This window comes from Centroberyx gerrardi, chromosome 11 (genome assembly GCF_048128805.1).
Source record: "Centroberyx gerrardi isolate f3 chromosome 11, fCenGer3.hap1.cur.20231027, whole genome shotgun sequence".
NCBI classification, from domain to species: domain Eukaryota; kingdom Metazoa; phylum Chordata; class Actinopteri; order Beryciformes; family Berycidae; genus Centroberyx; species Centroberyx gerrardi.
This window is the reverse complement of record NC_136007.1, coordinates 572,617-591,092: the sequence shown is the minus strand read 5'-3', so window position 1 is coordinate 591,092 and position 18,476 is coordinate 572,617. Positions and strand designations below refer to the sequence as shown.

Genomic DNA, 18,476 nt, shown 5'->3' with positions numbered 1-18,476 from the left:
ATATTGTATACTGGGTTAGGGTACCCAACTACCCCCTAACCCAACTACACAATAATTAATAAACATTGGTTCAGTGGCATCCGAAATGTTGTGCGTGATGGACGGACAGACAGGACTGATCCATAGTATCCATATATTATCTGTTAGGGTTAGGGTTATTCAGTAGTTGTATCTGTATACATTTTGGGATGCTGCTACCACAAAATGAAGTACGAGAAAGCAAAGGGCAGTGAGGGCATCAGAGAAGTTGTGCACAGCCAGTACAGTTTTATTTGTGGCTACTGTGTAAAATCTTTGCGCTGTAAGAATGGACCAGTGTTGAAATATAAGAGTGATATAAAATATTATTTATATTATCTATAAATATAGAGTTACAGCCGACTGAAACATCTTGTGGGGTTGATGTTTCCTCCTGGTGGAGCAGCAGGCCGCTCTGACCTCATTCAACAGGATGGAGGTCTGTGGCTGAGAGAGGACACATGATGGACACACTCACTCACACACTCACTCACTCACTCACTCACTCACTCACTCACTCACACACTCAAATTAGGAGGGGGGAAGTAAATGGCTGCTTATCTGATCCGACCCTTCCGACACAAAAGGACGAAACAGAAACACAACCGGTGAAGCCGTATTGCTTTACATCAATATCTATATACTGACCAACTTTTGATTTTGTGGCAGCATGTGCCGATATTGTGGAGGTGCGCCACAAATAAACCTATGTGTGGGAAACCCTGCTATCTTTTCTTTCTTCCAGCAGGTATTTCCAGGGACTCCGTCAGTCTGGAGGACAGGAGGATCGTGCTGCTGGGTCTATCTGGAGTTGGGAAAAGTGCGTCAGGGAACACCATCCTGGGATCTTGTAAGTTTGAGGCAAACTGTGACTTTGGACCGGTCAGCACCGAGTGTGTGGCCGAATCAGCGATGGCAGGTCACTGTGGTCGACACTCCAGGCTTCACAGATGAAGTTCTGTCTCCCAAGGAGTTGTACACTGAGATTATGAAGATGTTAGTAGAGTCTAATCCAGGACCACATGCCTTTGTCTTTGTGGTCAGAATAGGCAGGATCTCCAAACAAGACGTCAAACTATTTGATTTACTGCCAAAACTCTTTAACAACGATGCTCTTAAACATACCATGGTCCTCTTCACCGGCGGAGACGAGCTCAGAGGTCAGTCCATCCATCAGAAGATCCAGGCCAACAGCTCTGTGTCTGAACTAGTGGCCAAGTGTGGCGGTGTGTAAACGTGACGACCAGGTTCTTAAAGGTTACAGAGAAGAGCTGCTGTTAACTAACTCTCCATGCCAAAAAACTGTAGCTCAGAAACAGAATGATTAGCAGATTAACTAGGCCATGTGCAAGAGCATCTGGAGAACACCAAGGCCTCCTTTATCCAGTCTTACAATTAATCCATTTGTGAGCAGCATATTGCTTCTTTAAAACCTTCACTGGAAGAATTTCAACAAAATCTTTAACAACTGAAAATCAGAAAGTTCCACAGGGCCACAGGACTATAAGGAGAAGAGGGATTATCCCTGGCTGCGTCAGTAACTTCACCATGAAGGGCACGTTTTGAAGATCAGTCCTCGTACACCTCTGCTTCCAGCTTTGACAGTGAGGGGGCTTTCTCTACTCGCTGCACAAAAAAGGTCCCGTCCTGGGACAGTCAAATCCTGCAGGCTGGACCCACCGGAGGAGGAAGGCTCGTCCAAGAACTTAATCTTCAACCTGACTGGCAAGGAGCTGAATTCACATGAGGTCAGGGCCTTTCCTTTGTACCATGTAAGACTGCTGATCCTTTCAGGATTAAATTTAACTTTTCAAGTTCTTTAGAACAACACTAAGAGCCTGCTACAGGACTTCCTCTTCCTCTTCCTCTCTACACAATCTTGTGATACTGTAAATGCTACTCATGATAAATTCAAACCCAAAAGTAAATTTTGTCCTCTGGTATCTAATTCTTCAACTGATACATTCTGTAGAGTGGTTGAGAGGGATGTTGGATCTTTATTATCTCAACCTAATAAACAGAGGTCCAATTTAACCACAGCTGAAAGCCTCATATAATCAGGAAGTCCTTAGACTGTTGAGTGATGACATCACTTACAGAGCTCTACCTTCTGATCCAACTAAATGTTTTCAAAGGGACATCGAACTTTTTCTCAAAGAGGCACATGCTGATGATATTATAACATCGAAAGAACTGAACTATCTTGTAAACTCTTGCCCTACCAAACCAGTGTTTTACATTTTACCTAAGATCCATAAGAGTCTAACCGACCCCGCGGTTGTCTGGGGTAAACAGTCTTACAGTAAGTAAACAGGCCCACCCTCTTCCTAGGCAACAGTTTCTCAGTACAGTTTCCAAGAAAAAGAAAGCTTTTTCTTGTGTTTTTTCATCTACATCTAACGAGTTGAGTCATGACATGAGAGAGGTCGTCAGGAAACGCTGGCACATCATCCAGAGTGACAGCCGGTCGGGTGACACTTTCTCTGACCCACCTGTGTGTTTTCTCAGGACAGAAGCTAAGAGACGAACTGACACCCAGCACAAACTGTTTTACATTCCCGGGGCAATTTTCCTTGCAAAAATTGTACTTCCTGTAACTAATATGTAAAATGTGATTATTTTACACATTCATTCAACAACAAGTCCTACAGGATAAAACAATGAATATGTAACATAACATAATATCTTATGTGCCCCTGCTCTCTTTATATGTTGGCCAGAACAACAGAACATCTCAGTGCAGTTCGTAGGCAGGATGATAAATCTCCCGTTTTCCGTCACTTTAAACCTGCTGATCATTCTGTTTCTGAGTTACAGTGTCTTGGCAGCAGAGTTCATCACATCAGAGCAGAAAGCTGCTACAAAGAGAAGCTTTTTGGATATTTGAACTAAAGTCACTAACCCTAATGGAATGAACGAAGATCTGAATCTGACTTGTTCCCTGTGACATGTGGGCGTCTCTCATGTCTGTCTGGGTTCTTGTGCAGAGGAAGACTCTTATTTTCTTCTTCCTTGCTTGTCCGAGCTGATTGTGGGGGTTTTACTATAGTCCCTGTATCTTCTGGATTTGGATGAAATTGACCTATTCTGATTGGCTACTTAAACACTTGATGGAAAGTGTGATCACAGCTGCTACCTGTTGTCTCATCTACCTGTGAACTTATAAAGTGTGTGCTGTGTGGAGCCGAAGCAGCTGAAACGTTTGCTCCTCACTTCTTTTGCATATCAAGTTTTTTCACTTGCACTTTTAAGTTGAGCTCTAAGTTGAGCCCATTTTTCAAGCTCTCTAACATAACTAGCACAAACATAACATATCAACTGTATGGACTTTGTTCAGATTTTTAAGAACAAAATATTGCATTCAAGTACTCACACACACACACACACAACCAGTAAATGGAGAAATGTATTGATTAAATATGGAGGTTTATTGTGTTTTAATCAACCCATTTTAAACCGATGTATAAAACATTTCTGTCTTCATCAAACAGCCAAACTGATGTGAGATTCATGATAGAGAAGCTCCACTGGCCTCCAGGCAGCAGCTGGTCTGAACACACACTGAACACACACTGAACACACACTGAACACACACTGAACACACACTGAACACACACTGAACACACACTGAACACAGATAAGGGTCTGCTGCCTGGCCCAGAGGCACGGCAGCAGCACTGGACTCTGGACCCAGATTCAACCCAGCAACCCTCTGAATACAAGGCAGAATAATCACCCTGATCCTCCTGACACCCACGTAATGTCTATTAACTAGATCTGATAACATTTATAATGAATAAGTTGACACTTTACATCCCAGAAAACCTAAAGAAAGACTAAATAAAATAAAATAGAATAAAAGAATAGAGCCGCACTTTCCTCTGTCCCAACACAAAGCAGACAGACAGTCTCCATCTGTCAGTGAACCCTCAGTCTGCTGCAGGTCCCGGGGCAGCTGGGGGTTCAGGGCTCAAAGGCACTCAGGCAGAGGCTGATCCAGTTCCCCAGTCTGGGGATCTGAACCAGCAGCCTTCCTGACCACCAGCTGATTATTCAGACGAAACTGAAAAACTGAAGGCTCAAGATTTATTCAAACTTTTGTAATCATGTAAGAATAAAAAACAGGAGAAATTAGGTAGAAATATAATAAACTGTCTCCATGGTTACCACTTGTTACCTTAGCAACATTTCTGCTCTTCAGCTGGTGGAAGTTATAAATCCTGAACATCAGAAAATTTCTATATTCACACTCTGTTGTTATTTATTCCACAAATGTGTTTCCCTCACTATTAGTCACACGGTTTAAATACGGTTAAAATAAATATTTAGCAATATTTAGGAAATTTATCAAAATTTGAGATTTCCAATCAGCATTTCTAACTCAAAACATTGTAATTTATACAGAAATATTCAGATGATTTCCAGCTGCAGCTCCTGTCTGTGGAGAGGAGAAAGAAGCTAACACTGTTTCTGTTGACTTAACATAAACAGGAATAAACAGTTTATCCAGAATAACAAAGTAAACCAGACAGTTGGACTCCTTAATAAACAGAAATATAATCATTACTCGTTTCAAAAGAAATATTATTACTTTACTTAACAATGTTGATAACATAAATCATCTGGTCTCATTCCTCCATTAAATACAAGGAAATCAGTCCAGCTACCATGATCCTCTCCTCTTCTCCTCCTCTTCTTCTCCTCCTCCTCTTCCTCCTCAGTCTGTTCAGAAGACTGTGATCTGCTCCTCTTCCTCCTCCTCCTCAGTCTGTTCAGAAGACTGTGATCTGCTCCTCTTCCTCCTCCTCCTCCTCTTCCTCCTCCTCCTCCTCCTCAGTCTGTTCAGAAGACTGTGATCTGCTCCTCTTCCTCCTCCTCTTCCTCAGGAGTCTGGAGAGAGGAAGGTTTTATTGAGTAACATCAGGAATATACAGCTGCTCTAGTTTAACACTGAGGAATCTGCTGCTGGTCAGACTGTTTAACTTTCTGTGTTCCTCTGGTAGAGTCTGGGTTGTTTCTTCCTCCATCATAAAACCCCAAATCAGTGATTCTGTGATCTGTTGCTCCGGTAGAGCAGACTGGAGAATTGTGTTTTTTTCTCTCTCCATTCACTGCCATCGTCTGGAGGAACAGTCTGAAAATCACTTCTAGCACATAAAGGAACGCCGACACAGCAGATTCTGACGATATATAAAAAACGAGTCCTGCTGCTGAAGTGTCTGAAGTGAATTTCTTTCTTTATGTTTATTAAACCTTTCAGTCTGAACAAGTGGAACACCGAGATCCAGTCTGAGGAAACTTATGATGGAACCAAGAAAATAAAACGTTTATCAATAATTGTAGATACAAGAAAAAAAGTGAGACTCGTTTTTTATATATTGTTTCTGATGTTGCAGCACTGACAGCATCAGTCATTTCTTGCCATGTTTTTTTTTTCAGTTGCTGTCACTCCACTGCTTACACTTTAGAAAAGTAGGCCCGATATATTTTTGTCTCTTGTATTTCAGAGTTTGGGTTTTTCTTCGTGGGTCTGTTAGGCACGAGCATCCAATTTAGGATCAAGTGGCATCAGACACACCTGGAAGACGCAAAAAACGAGACTCTGCGCCTGTTTCATGAATCCCACGTTGGTTTTTCATTTCGTTTCTTAAGAACAAAAGAAAATTTTAAGAAAAGTTTTGTGAATGAGGCCCAATGTTACACCTAGATTAGTTTACACTCTCTCTCTCTCTCTCTCTCTCTCAGTGTCTCTCTACCAGGAACAGCAGGGTGTGGTGGATGATCAGCTCCCTGATCAGACGGATCAGATCCTGGTTCAGAGTCTGGAACAGAGAAGGAACCAGAACCAGAGACAAGTTCTGAGCCGACATCCGGTTGACCTGAGAGAAGACCTGGATCCTGAGGAGGAGGAGAGGAGAGGAGAGGAGGAGAGGAGAGGAGAGGAGAGGAGAGGAGGAGAGGAGAGGAGAGGAGAGGAGAGGAGGAGAGGAGAGGTGAAAGATATCAGTATGTAATCACAGTACATCGGCTCCATCTAGTGGACAACAACAGTAACTACAGAAAATAATATTGATTGATGTTGTGTGTGTGTGTGTGTATGTGTGTGTGTGTGTTACATGTAGAAGTGTCCAAACAGGGCGTTCAGTGTCGCTCGGTTGTCGTCAGGCAGTTGCCGTAGCAACCGTCGATAAGCTGAAAACCTGGAGCGCTCGTCTGGAACAACTGACAGAGAAAATACTGTTTTAGTACTACAATACTACAATTACTGCAATACTACTGCAATACTGCTAGTGCTATTACCACAGATTCTTTTAGACATCGAACTGTAAAAACTCTCTTCTGCCCCCTAGTGGTCAGACAGCAAAGTCTCAAGTCTTCTCTTCATCCATCAAGTTAAGTCTCAAGTCTTTTCTTCATCCATCAAGTTAAGTCTCAAGTCTTTTCTTCATCCATCAAGTTAAGTCTCAAGTCTTTTCTTCATCCATCAAGTTAAGTCTCAAGTCTTCTCTTCATCCATCAAGTTAAGTCTCAAGTCTTCTCTTCATCCATCAAGTTAAGTCTCAAGTCTTTTCTTCATCCATCAAGTTAAGTCTCAAGTCTTTTCTTCATCCATCAAGTTAAGTCTCAAGTCTTCTCTTCATCCATCAAGTTAAGTCTCAAGTCTTCTCTTCATCCATCAAGTCAAGTCTCAAGCAATTAAAACTGTGACTCGGGTCCAAGTCATGTGACTCGGGTCCCCACCTCTGACTACTGCTGCTGTCCCCTGTACTAACAGGCTCCTCCCCCTGCAGGTTGCCAGTTCTGTTCCCTGCTCCACTGACCTGCAGCCTGCGCCCACAGCTCTCTGTCCTGCAGGGGCAGCAGTGGCTCCTGCTGGCGGACATATTGTTTGAGGGCGGCGGCGGCATCCAGGACGCCCTGCTCGTCGCTCTCCAGGGGGGCGGAGCTCGGTGAGGTCACCAGGGCCTCCACCAACCGAGCGACTTTGGTGGCGAGGCCGCAGCGCCGGTACACACCGTCCACCTTAAGACCTGAGAGAGAGAGAGAGAGAGAGAGAGAGAGCGAGAGGAGGGAGAGGAGGAGGAGAGAGACAGTCAGAGAGACACAGAGAGAGAGAGAGAGACACAGAGAGAGAGAGAGAGAGAGAGAGACCGGCCGACCGACCGTAAAGACTGTCAATCATCTGTGTATTCCTGCACTATCTGCACGGTGCTGATCTCTGTACATAGACATACTGTACATGCAAACAGAACAGATACCTTTTAAATACATTTGTAAAAAAATAAATAAAAATTGTTGCAGTGTTTACACAGTTCTCACTTATTTGTATTTAGATTTTTTAACTGCAATGTCCACATTTTTCTATTTTTATTTTAAGTTATCTTTACTTATCTGTATATATATATTTTCTTTTTTTAACAGCAAAAGCACAATTTTTCTGTTTTAGTTAATTTTACCTACTCTTATTTATATATTTGATTGCAATGTTACACAGCTCTGTTTACACATTTCTTTATTCTAGTATATCTTTAATTGTACGTACATTTTTTGTTTTTATTTCACACTTGCTTTGGCAATGTAAACGTATGTTTCCCATGCCAATAAAGCCCCTTTCAATTGAAATGAATTGAGAGAGAAAGAGAGTTTGTCCAGTCTCACCATACTGGGTGACATGGGAGATGCAGCGCTCCACCGCCGGCGGCACTGAGCCCCTCAGACCGGTCAGCCGGTACAGAGACCGACGAGCTGGGCTCTGATTGGTCGAAGAGGAGCGCTGACGAGCTGAGCTCTGATTGGCCAGAGCGTTCTGCAGCTGGTGGAACCAGGAGCGGCAGCTGTGGTCTTCTTCAAAACGCAGAGACAAACTCCTGCAGGGAGAAAACACAGAAATAACTCCAAAACTACCAAAACCACCGATAAGAATTATCAGCAGTGATGTAACACTCACCTGTAGTGAGCTCAGCCAATCAGAAGCCATGAAATATAAAACCCCAAATAGCATCAACTCTATATATTATTATTGTCATTAAGGAGACAAACTCATTAATTTATACTTTTACCAGCTTTAGATTTGAGTTAATGTGTGTGTGTGTGCGTGTGTGTGTGTGTGTGTGTGTGTGTGTGTGTGTTACCTGTCTCCTGTCACCAAGTCGATGGTGTTTTCAGATGGATTCATTTCTGCAGGAGAAGAAGAAAAGCAGGAAGAGGAGGAGCTTCAGACAGAATTATTTCTAATAATAAATTATTTATAAATGATTATATAATTATTATATTTATTAGTGAACTTACACAATAGAAAACGAGGATAAATCTACTGAAATTATCATTATCGAATGTCAACAAATAGGTTTGTTATCTTGTATAAAGTATGACAACAGTGACATCTGGTGGTGAAACTGTTTCAACAGAGCAATGATGTAAACTCTGTTTTCTCTTCACTAACAACTAGCTAAAAATGTAAATAGTTTCTTCATCAGTTCAGTGATGTAATGTCTTGTTGCTGCTGCAGTTCTGTGTTTGTTTTCCATCCATCAGATTGATGATCAATACCACCTGATTGACAGAAGACTTCACACCTGCAGAGGAAGCTGTCAACATACTCATATGAGTCATGTATGTGTCATGGCGTGTTTTACCGTAGCGTGTCAGCGTGTCCAGCTTTGTCCTCAGCGTCTGTTTTGTCTGATTGTGGGCGGGGTAAACGGTGACGCCGCCCACCCAGAGGACCAACCACGCGTCGGAATGCTCCGAGGCCCTGCCCACTTCCATGACGCACACCTTACTGACCGCTAAGGCCCCGCCCACTTCTCTCTCTGACACGCCCCCCGGGAGAATCACCTGGACGGACGATTCAGGTCAAACTTCAGTCATTTAGTTACAGAAACAGCCAGTGGGCAATAACCGCACACACACACACACACACACACACACACACACACACTGCTGTCACACACACACTTGCTTACTTGCTTATGGTTGTCCATCGAATCCGATGACGATGTCCACTTAAGTTCTGCAGTTGGTCTTTGCAAGTATTTCAGTATGAGGCACACGATCACGCCAGGTGAGCCCCAGGATGCGCTGTAGGCATCCCATATGGAAGCGCTCCAGGGACGCGATGTGACGGCTGTAGGTGACCCACAGCTGTAGAGGAGGGTGGTGATGCAGACAGCCTCGTAGACGGCAACCTTGGTGTGCAGGTGGAGATTCTTGTTCTGAAAGACCCGGCGCCGGAGTCTCCCAAAGGCGGCTGACGCTTGCCTGATCCGGTTTTGAATTTCGTGGTCAATGCTGCAGTCCTCAGAAAGGATACTGCCCAGATATTTGAAGGACGGAGCTATTGTCAGTTGTTTGTGCTCGATGGTGAAGACAGGCAATGTGCGTGGGGTACTGGAACTCCATTGGCAGACCACTTCTGTCCTGGTGGTGTTGACAGACAGCCCCATCCTGCTGTAGGCAAGGATGGTGGAGGGATGGTGGTTGCTTGGAGCCTCCTGATGTTGAAGAGGTTTCCATCCAGTCTGAAGTCCACTGCAACACTGCTGCTGTCCTCAAGCTCCTTATGGAGAAGCTGGGTGACACATAGGAGGAAGATGTTAAAGAGTACAGGTGCCAGGCCACGCCCCTGTCTTACCCCTGTGCATACAGGGAAAGGCACAGACTCTTGTCCTCCAATGGTCACACGAGCCGTCATCCCATCATGGAATTGGTGGAGGATGCTGACAAATTTGGCTGGGCAGCCAAACTTGACAAGCACACTCTACAGGAGCTCCCTGTTAACAGTGTCAAAGGCCTTAGAGAGGTCGATAAAGGTCCTGATGTTGTTCCCGGCACTTCTCCTGAAGTTGCCGTGATGTAAAGATCATGTCGATCGTATTGCTGTTCTTCCTAAACCCTCACTTCACTCAGGTAGCATTGACTCTGTGATGTTATTGATCAGCCTCTGTAGCATCACCTTGGCCAGGACCTTGCCAGCAACAGCAAGGAGTGATATTCCCCTACTGTTACCGCAGATAGACTTGTCACCCTTATTTTTGTAGATGGCGACGATGTTGGCGTCCCTCCACTGTTGGGGTATGTTCTCATCTGCCCAGGCCTTGGTAATGTATTGATGGAGAGTTCTTGTGCTGAGGTACCCTCCCTGCTTCAGTAGTTCTGCAGGGATGCTGTCAGTGCCAGGGGACTTGTTGTTCTTTAAAGCACGGACAGCTGCTAGAACCTCCATGAAGGTTGGCAGCTGGCTGAGGTCATGGGGGGGGGGGCGTTCAGGCAGTTCTTCCAGAATGGTGTGGTCTGCAGGAGAGTGTTGATTGAGTAGGTCATCAAAGTGCTCAGCCCACCTCAACAGGATCCGGTTTTGGTCCTTCAAAAGTGTGAGACCATCTGCTGTTTTCAGGGGGGTGACAGAGCAGTTTTTTGGGCTGTAGATGTTTTTTACAGAATTGTAGAAATTGTGCATGTCATTTTTGTCTGCATACATTTGTATCTCATGAGCCTTAGTTGTCCACCATTCATTTTGCAGGGTCCGCATGGTCTTTTGAACTTCCCAGCGAGCTACCTGCCACTGCTGCCTAATTGAGCTGGATGAGGGGTTATTTAAGGTTGCCCTGTGCGCTTTGTGCATGTTGCCAGCGATTTCTTGATGGTGTCTGAGTTGTCGTCAAACCAGTCTTGATGTTTTTTGCCTCTGTAGCCAATGGTTTGAGCTGCTGCCTCATAAAGTGAGGAGCTAATCGAGGCCCACTTCTGGTCCATGGGATCCTCTGAGCTCAGACCTGGTTCAATCTCCCTCAGCTTCTCAGCTAGGGAGCGACGGAACTCATTTCTCACCTCTGCTTTCCTTAGCCGGGTGGAGTATAAGAGCTTCCTACTTGACTTTTACAGCCGCAAGGGGGGGGGGGGGGGGGGCGCACTGAGATGTGGAGTTTGGCAATAATCATACGGTGGTCCGTCCAGCATTCTGCTCCTCTCATGGCACGGGTTATGAGAACATCACTGATGTCACTGCGTCTCACTATGACGTAATCGATCAAGTGCCAGTGTTTGGAGCGGGGATGCATCCAAGATGTTTTATATTTGTTCTTCTGCTGGAACAGTGTATTAGTTATGGTCAGGTCACGCTCAGCACAGAGAGTAAGAAGTCTCATGTCATTTGCATTGACCTGACAGACACCATGTCCGCAAGCACTCCACTCCACATCCTGTTGTTCTGGCCAACCCGAGCATTGAAGTCGCCAAGCAAGAGGATCTTGTCATTCTTGGGGATCCGGCGGAGAGCCTCATCCAGCGACTGACAGAAGCAGTCCATGGCCTCATTCTCAGATGGCATAGTTGGTACATAAGCACTGAGAAGGGTGGCGAAGCGCTTCTTTGCTAGGGGGATACGGAGGGACATTAGCCTTTCACTGATGCCGACAGGTGTTTCCGTCAGGCTTGGTAGGAGTGTGTTTTTGACTGCCAGTCCCACACCATGCAGATGTTGTCCACCAGGGGGGTAGCCTTTCCAGAAGAAGGTATAGCCCATTCCTTCTTCCTTTAGGGATCCTTCATCCAGGAGCCTGGTCTCACTCAGGACAGCAATGTCAACGTTGTACCGCCTCAGTTCAGCAGCAACTAGTGCTGTTCTCCGATGGGGTTTGCCACGTTCCATGATGCCAGTTTCAAGTTAGTTGCTTTCTTATTTCGACCGCAGGGTGGAATGTCCCGATAGGCGCGGTAACCTATCCAGGAGGGACAACACAGGGGTCTGCCGAGAGCAGCTGCCACTCAGTCCCAGCTGCTAGCGACCATGATAGCCCTGTGCCGCTGACGTGTGGGGTCCGACTAGGGGCTTCCAGTTCATTCAAACCTGCCCCCCTCGCCAGACACCCCATCGCCGTCAGACTTGCTGGTTCCAGATGTTCTAGTCCTGCGCAAAGAGGTTTTTAAAGTGCCACAGGGGGTGCGCATTCCTCAATAGCACTTCTTGGCTTTAGAAGGGTGGATTCCAGTGGCAAGGGAAGCCCAAGACGACCAGCAGCCTCCCCAGCTGCCGGTTCCTCAGTCTGTCGAGGTCCGCCTACGTGTGCTGCCACCACGATGCTTTTCTCTCAGGGTGTGCTCCCCTAGCCTTTTGTCCTCCCAGACTAACCCACAAGGTGCACACACACACACACACACACACACACACACACACACACACACTTACACGCACATACACACACTCTGTTACCTTCAGTATGTGCACCAGGTGACTCAGCAGCGCCTCCTGTGTGTCGGCGGCACAACTCAGCCGGTCGGTCAGTGTCACCATCTCAAACTCATGACCCGGTCTACACACACACACACACACACACACACACACACACACACAGAGTAAGTGTTCCCATTTGGAAGGAGGTTATATAAATAACCCCGGACTGAAGGAGCTACATGCTGCTCAGATAAAATGACTGACTGGTTTATTAAGCAACAAAGACACTCATTCAAATCAAGTCAGTCGCAACTTTCCAATTATAAAGCCTGAGGTGCATGAGTGTCTGCAGTGGCCCTTTAATAATAAGCTTTATAATAATAATAATACGTTTTATTTATATAAGCACTTTTCAAAAGGCAGTTACAAAGTGCTTCACAGTCAAAATAAAAGAAAGTCCAAAGGCAGTAATAACTTCTAAAAGAGAAAAAGTAAAACAACAACAATAAGATGGAACAATAAAAGGCAAAAATAGAATAAAAGCAACATAAAAGGAGCTGGAACAGCATAAAAAACATAAAACAAAGCAAAACAGTATAAAAACTACAAAATAAAGAGTAAGCAGAGATCCTAAACAGACTGAAACCAGGAGAACAAAATGGAGCCATAAAAGCAGATCAGACTGTAGAAAGTCTTTCTGAAGCAGGTTTGTGTGGAAGCGTATTGCATTCACCAAAGAAAAAAAAATCGGAGATGGTTTCTCATAATTACAACTTCCGCATCTCATAATTATGACTTAGTATCTCATAATTATGAGATAAAGATCCCTTATCTCATAATTATGAGATACGTAAGTCATAATTACGAGAAACTGATTTTTTTTTCTTTGGTGAATGCAATACGCTTCCATAGGTTTGGAGACGAGATTTAAAAGATGAAACTGAGTTTGAAAGTCTGAGTTCCTCCGGCTTTGTGTCACATTCTGGGAAAAAGGGAATATTGCTGCTTCCATGTTTTGATAAAGTAGTCGTAGTAGTAGTAGTAGTAGTAGCCGTAGTAACAGCACTAGTACTAGTAGTACTAGTTGTAGTAGTATTGATACTCACCCATCTCTCAGGAAGACAGACAGAACCTCTCGCAGGTCGAGGACGTCGCACGCCGCCGAGTCGTTTTCTAATGAGAACAGAAAACGATCTTCCTCCAATTTACCATGAAGCTCCTCCTCCTCACCTGGAACACACACACACACACACACACACACACACACACACACACACACACACACTGAGGATGCAACATGAAACCAATAAGAGTGTAAAATCAGATCAGATAGAATAATTGAAAGCTGTTTGTACCTGGGGAGGCGGAGTCAGGTCTCCTATTGGTTGACTGGGGCAGGTAGGGCGGGACATCTGGACAAAAAGACAAAGAACGAACAAATAAAGGCGTCAGAGGGACAGGCTGACATTTCATTTAATTTTCTGTGTGAGTTTGTGTGTGTGTGTGTGTGTAGTAGAGTAGAGTAGAGTAAACTTTATTGTTCCCGAGGGGAAATTTGTCTTGGGCACAGTGCTACAGTCCATTGCTTCACATAAAAAACATCACAAACATGAGAAGCGTTTGACACGATGCTAGACAGTTGCTTCACATAAAAACATCTTAAAGACATAAAAAAGACATTTGACTATACATTTGACATTGACAACACGACGGCTTAAAAAGAAACTGTAGGAATTAAAGTGCAAAAGTGCTACGTGCTAAAGTGCTTGTGTATTTATCAGTCCCACCAGGAGTTTTTTTGTGATTACTGCGGCCAAAAATGCTTGATTCTGCTGCGGCTTTTCTCAAAAATTGCGATACAATTTGCGAGGTTTTATGTGCTCTTTTTGCGGTAAAATTGCAGGAATTGGGAAAAATTGCAAGCAAAGGAAAAAAAAAAAGTTTTCTCACTCACTCACTCACTCACTCACACACACACACACACACACACACACACACACACACACACACACAACCTCCCCCTATTCTCTCCCACTCTCCGTTTAAGCTATTAACTCTTCCAAGAGTTTGAATTTTGCACTCACCTCGATTCTTGCTGCTTTTCTTTTGTTTTGCACGGTCTATGGCAGTCATTTTTGTTGGCAGGTGAGCTTTGTTCATCTTCCACCTGAATGTGCGCTGCGATGACGTAAGTTACCACAACACGAAATGCGACAATTGGTCCAAATCACAAACGGTCTGTTGATTTGGCCGTTTCATGCAGAAAAGTTGCAGCAATTTTGCAAAACTGCAAGCTCTCGCAAAAACCCCTGTATTGCTGTGTTTGATCTCTGACAGCGTCCCATTGACCTTCACTTGCTGTGTCCTATTAGTTAAAAAAGGATAAAACCATCTAATCAGGGTAGTGTTAACACTCATGTCCTTCAGCTTCTCTAAAAGCAGGTAGGGTTGCACAGTATTAAACGGCGAACTAAAATCAATAAATAAAATTTGAGCGTAGGCTTTTGTGTTCTCAAGGTGCTTGGAAATAAAGTGCGAAATGCTGAGGATGGCGTCTTCAGTGCTGCGCTCATGCTTATAGGCTAATTGACATGTATCTAACATTGGCTCGACTCCCTTCTTGAGCAGGGACACTACAAATTTCTCAAAACATTTCATTACAATCGAGGTCAAAGCTACAGGACGAAAATCATTATTCACTGTGGCACAGGGCTTTTTAGGCACCGGTGTTATGATTGACTTCTTCCACAAAGCTGGGACAGTGAGTGTCTAAGGACCGCTGGAATATGGGACACCATGCTGATGTCAATTCCTCTGAACAGCTTTTGAGTAAAAAAGCTGGCAGTCCGTCTGGACCTGTGAACTTAATAGTGCACACCTTACTGAAGAGAGGCTGAACACTAGCTGGGTGGCAGAGACTGCAACATATTGTCACACTCATGAGAGACGTTTTGTGAATCAAACCTCAAGTAAAAGTCATTCAGCTCGTTTGATTTTTGTTGTTCATCCACGGTGATAATTTGTTTTTTTGCAGGGTTCATATTAGTAACTGATTTCATTGTCCCAAAGTTTTTGTGTTTGAAGTTTGAAAGCTCTGTTGCATCGTTTGTTTGCATTTGTAAGGAGTTGTTTAAGTTCTTTTTGAACTACTGACAGTCCTGCCCTGTCTTATTTCTAAAGGCTTGCTTTTTCCTATTTATGCAGTCTTTCATTTCTTTTGTAATATAGGGTTTATTGTTAGGATAGACGACGACATCCTTCTTGGCTACTGTCGACGCAGAATTTAATGTAATCGGTTATGGTAACAGTAGCCTCATCAAGCTCTAGTGCATGGAATATGGACCAATCTGTACACATAAAACCTCTTAGTGTCTCGACTGAATCATCTGTCCACACATTAACAGTCTTGTGTTCAGGTTTGCTTGACTTGAAAACCGATTTATACGAGGGAATTAGGTATATCGCGTTGTGGTCTGAGTTGGAGAGAGGGGGCTTTGACTTCGCAGAATACGCACTCTTAATGTTGCCATAGCATTTATCTAAGATCTTGTTATTTCGGGTGTCACATCGTACATATTGCTCAAAGCCTGGCAACACAGTCTCCGGCTTACAGTGGTTAAAGTCGCCTAAAAAGAGAATAGGTGCCCCAGGTGCGCGCAGCAGCTCTACATTCCGGCACATACCGAACATAACGGCACCTATGATGATATTGCCAAACTCCCTTGGCAGGTAGTGGAGTCTCAGGGAGACACAAAGCAGTTCTGTCGGGGCTGCATACGGTGTCTCTTACTGTAAACTGTTTTCTGACTCACGTACACGCTCACGCCCCTCCGTTCCTCTTGCCGGACGCGTCGGAGCGGTCAGCTCGCAGCGAGTGAGTAACCATCCGGGTCGAGCAGAGACCCCGGGACTCCTTGGTGAAGCCGGGTCTCAGTGAACACCGTAAGGTTAGATTCCCGGTATTCAAAGCAGCTCCTTTTGTTGACGCGAAGGTCGCTCATCTTAGGTGTCAGCGACCGCACGCTGCTCAGGATTACTGACGGCGGCGGTGGTTTACTGGTTCGCCGGCGGAGACGCTCCCGGACGCCTCCCGTGTACCGGTGTGTGTTGCTCGGATGACAGCCGGCAGATGATGCGGGGGTGTAGACTGAAGCGTTATATCTCTGGAATATACACGTCGTCGTCCGTATTCCCACTGCGAGGTTGTTGCAGGACAGGGAACTAAAAGTTCACTGATGATCAGGCAGTAAAATGTGTAGGCTTGACGCCGTTGTTCGAGGCTACCAACAGCTGCTGTCGGATTAAGACGGCCAAGTCCTTAATATGGCAACGCCTGCCAGCTGTCAGACAATACAGTCACAGCACAAAGCACTTTTAAAAGTGTATTGCCGACAAACATAAACACTTAAAAAACAGTAGCAACAGGAGCACAAGCCCTGTGTGAGTGTGTGTGTGTGTGTGTGTGTGTGTGTGTGTGTGTGTGTGTGTGTGTGTGTGTGTCTGTGTGTGTGTGTGTGTGTGTGTCTGTCTGTGTGTGTGTGTGTGTGTCTGTGTGTGTGTGTGTGTGTGTGTGTGTCTGTCTGTGTGTGTGTGTGTCTGTCTGTGTGTGTGTGTGTGTGTCTGTGTGTGTGTGTGTGTGTGTGTGTCTGTGTGTGTGTGTGTGTGTGTCTGTCTGTGTGTGTGTGTGTGTGTCTGTGTGTGTGTGTGTGTGTGTGTGTGTGTGTCTGTCTGTGTGTGTGTGTGTGTGTGTGTGTGTGTCTGTCTGTGTGTGTGTGTGTGTGTGTGTGTGTGTGTGTGTGTGTGTGTTACCTGTGTACTCGTTGTGTCTCAGTAGTTCTGCCTGCAGCGCTTGCCCCGCCCTCTCGGCCAGCTGGAGGGGGGCGGGGCTCTGAGGGTCTGACTGACACACCTGCAGACAGGTGAGACCACAGACACTGAAGCCCCGTCAACACTGCAGGACTTTACTCACAGACAAAACCCTCGTGTCAGAGCGACTCGGCCTTTATCAAAAGGTTTTAAACACGTTTGCCTGAGTCAGCAGTTTTCTCAGTGTGAGATGTAGAGACGGAGACAGCAGCCAATCAGAGCTCACCAGGAAGTCAGGCGGAACAGGCTGAAAGTTAATATTTAGCGGTTCTTGGTCATGTGATGGTTTTCCCTCCACCAAACATCCCAGACAGACCAGAGAGGCGACGACGCAGACAGCTCTGAAACATTTTCTGTGGTTCTTCTTCTGTGTTCTAATAATTGATGTGAAATGTATTTGATGTAAATAATTTGTCGTTACCTTTTCATGACAAACAGCAGCAGGATCATTAAAATGTTTTTTCTTGAAGTCTCAGAACGCAACACAAAGTTTAGCTTGTTACAAAATAAACATTTTAATGATGATGCAGTTCTTTGATAACTGTGAAAAAGTAACGACAAATTATGACATCATAAACATTTCATATAAATTATCAGAACACAGAAAAATAAAAAAAAATCAACCACAGAAAATGCAGATTTGTTGTTTTGCCCATAGAGACAGCGGGGATCACTTGTACCGCACTTTGTGGGCGTGGCCTGTTTGAAACGTCACGCCATTCTTATCTATAGAAGGTGACATCATCATCTGGCACCAAAGACCAGCCAATAGCAGATGGGAATTGCAATAGCGCAGTTGTAACCGTTAGATGGCAGCAAACCCACAACAGGTTTAGTTTAACACTGCAGAGATTTCAGTCACAGTTGACTAACTGATCAATAATCAATCACAGAACAAGATGATGCAACAGTCTGCAGCAGAATAATAAAACACAAGGAAACTAAACAGACAGAATTCACAATATAATAAAATATAATAAAATATAATACAGAAAGATGAACTGACCTTGGCTCCTGAACACAGCAAGGCCATGGTTTCTTCTACATCGTCCCCACACACTACCTCACACAGCCTCTGGACACACACACACACACACACACACACACACACACACACACACACACACACACACCGTCATGACTCAGTTTCATGGTGAGTTCAGATTTGACAGTTTTCCCATAGTGATGGATTGTACAGCGTCTTCTCACAGTAACAGTTTGAGGTTTTATTGCCTGATTTCATGATATAAATAAAGAGCAGTTATCTTTATTCCATGAACTTGATGTTTGTGAGTCAGTTTCCAGGGTAACGTAGAGACACTGCTTGTGATTGGCTGCTTGTGTTCCTGTTCTTAGCAGCAGCAGCTGAGACAGGAAACGTTTGGTCGACTGTCAGCTGTGAACCAAACGGAGCCGTGAG

General features: G+C 44.7%; 1 protein-coding gene across 1 annotated transcript in view; it reads right to left on the bottom strand.

Moving 5' to 3' along the window:
* Positions 1-3,427: 3,427 nt before the first annotated feature.
* LOC139915045 (arf-GAP with Rho-GAP domain, ANK repeat and PH domain-containing protein 1) overlaps positions 3,428-18,476 on the bottom strand; it is a gene marked incomplete at its 5' end in the record, with an annotated part of 30,918 nt that continues 15,869 nt past the window's right edge. The window contains 12 exons of the mRNA XM_078286664.1: positions 3,428-4,908; positions 5,775-5,916; positions 6,135-6,240; positions 6,840-7,049; positions 7,678-7,886; positions 8,151-8,196; positions 8,655-8,856; positions 12,230-12,329; positions 13,297-13,420; positions 13,546-13,602; positions 17,000-17,099; positions 18,063-18,131. Coding sequence (XP_078142790.1) covers positions 4,861-4,908; positions 5,775-5,916; positions 6,135-6,240; positions 6,840-7,049; positions 7,678-7,886; positions 8,151-8,196; positions 8,655-8,856; positions 12,230-12,329; positions 13,297-13,420; positions 13,546-13,602; positions 17,000-17,099; positions 18,063-18,131 — 1,413 coding nt within the window. The remainder of the gene's footprint in view (positions 4,909-5,774; positions 5,917-6,134; positions 6,241-6,839; positions 7,050-7,677; positions 7,887-8,150; positions 8,197-8,654; positions 8,857-12,229; positions 12,330-13,296; positions 13,421-13,545; positions 13,603-16,999; positions 17,100-18,062; positions 18,132-18,476) is intronic.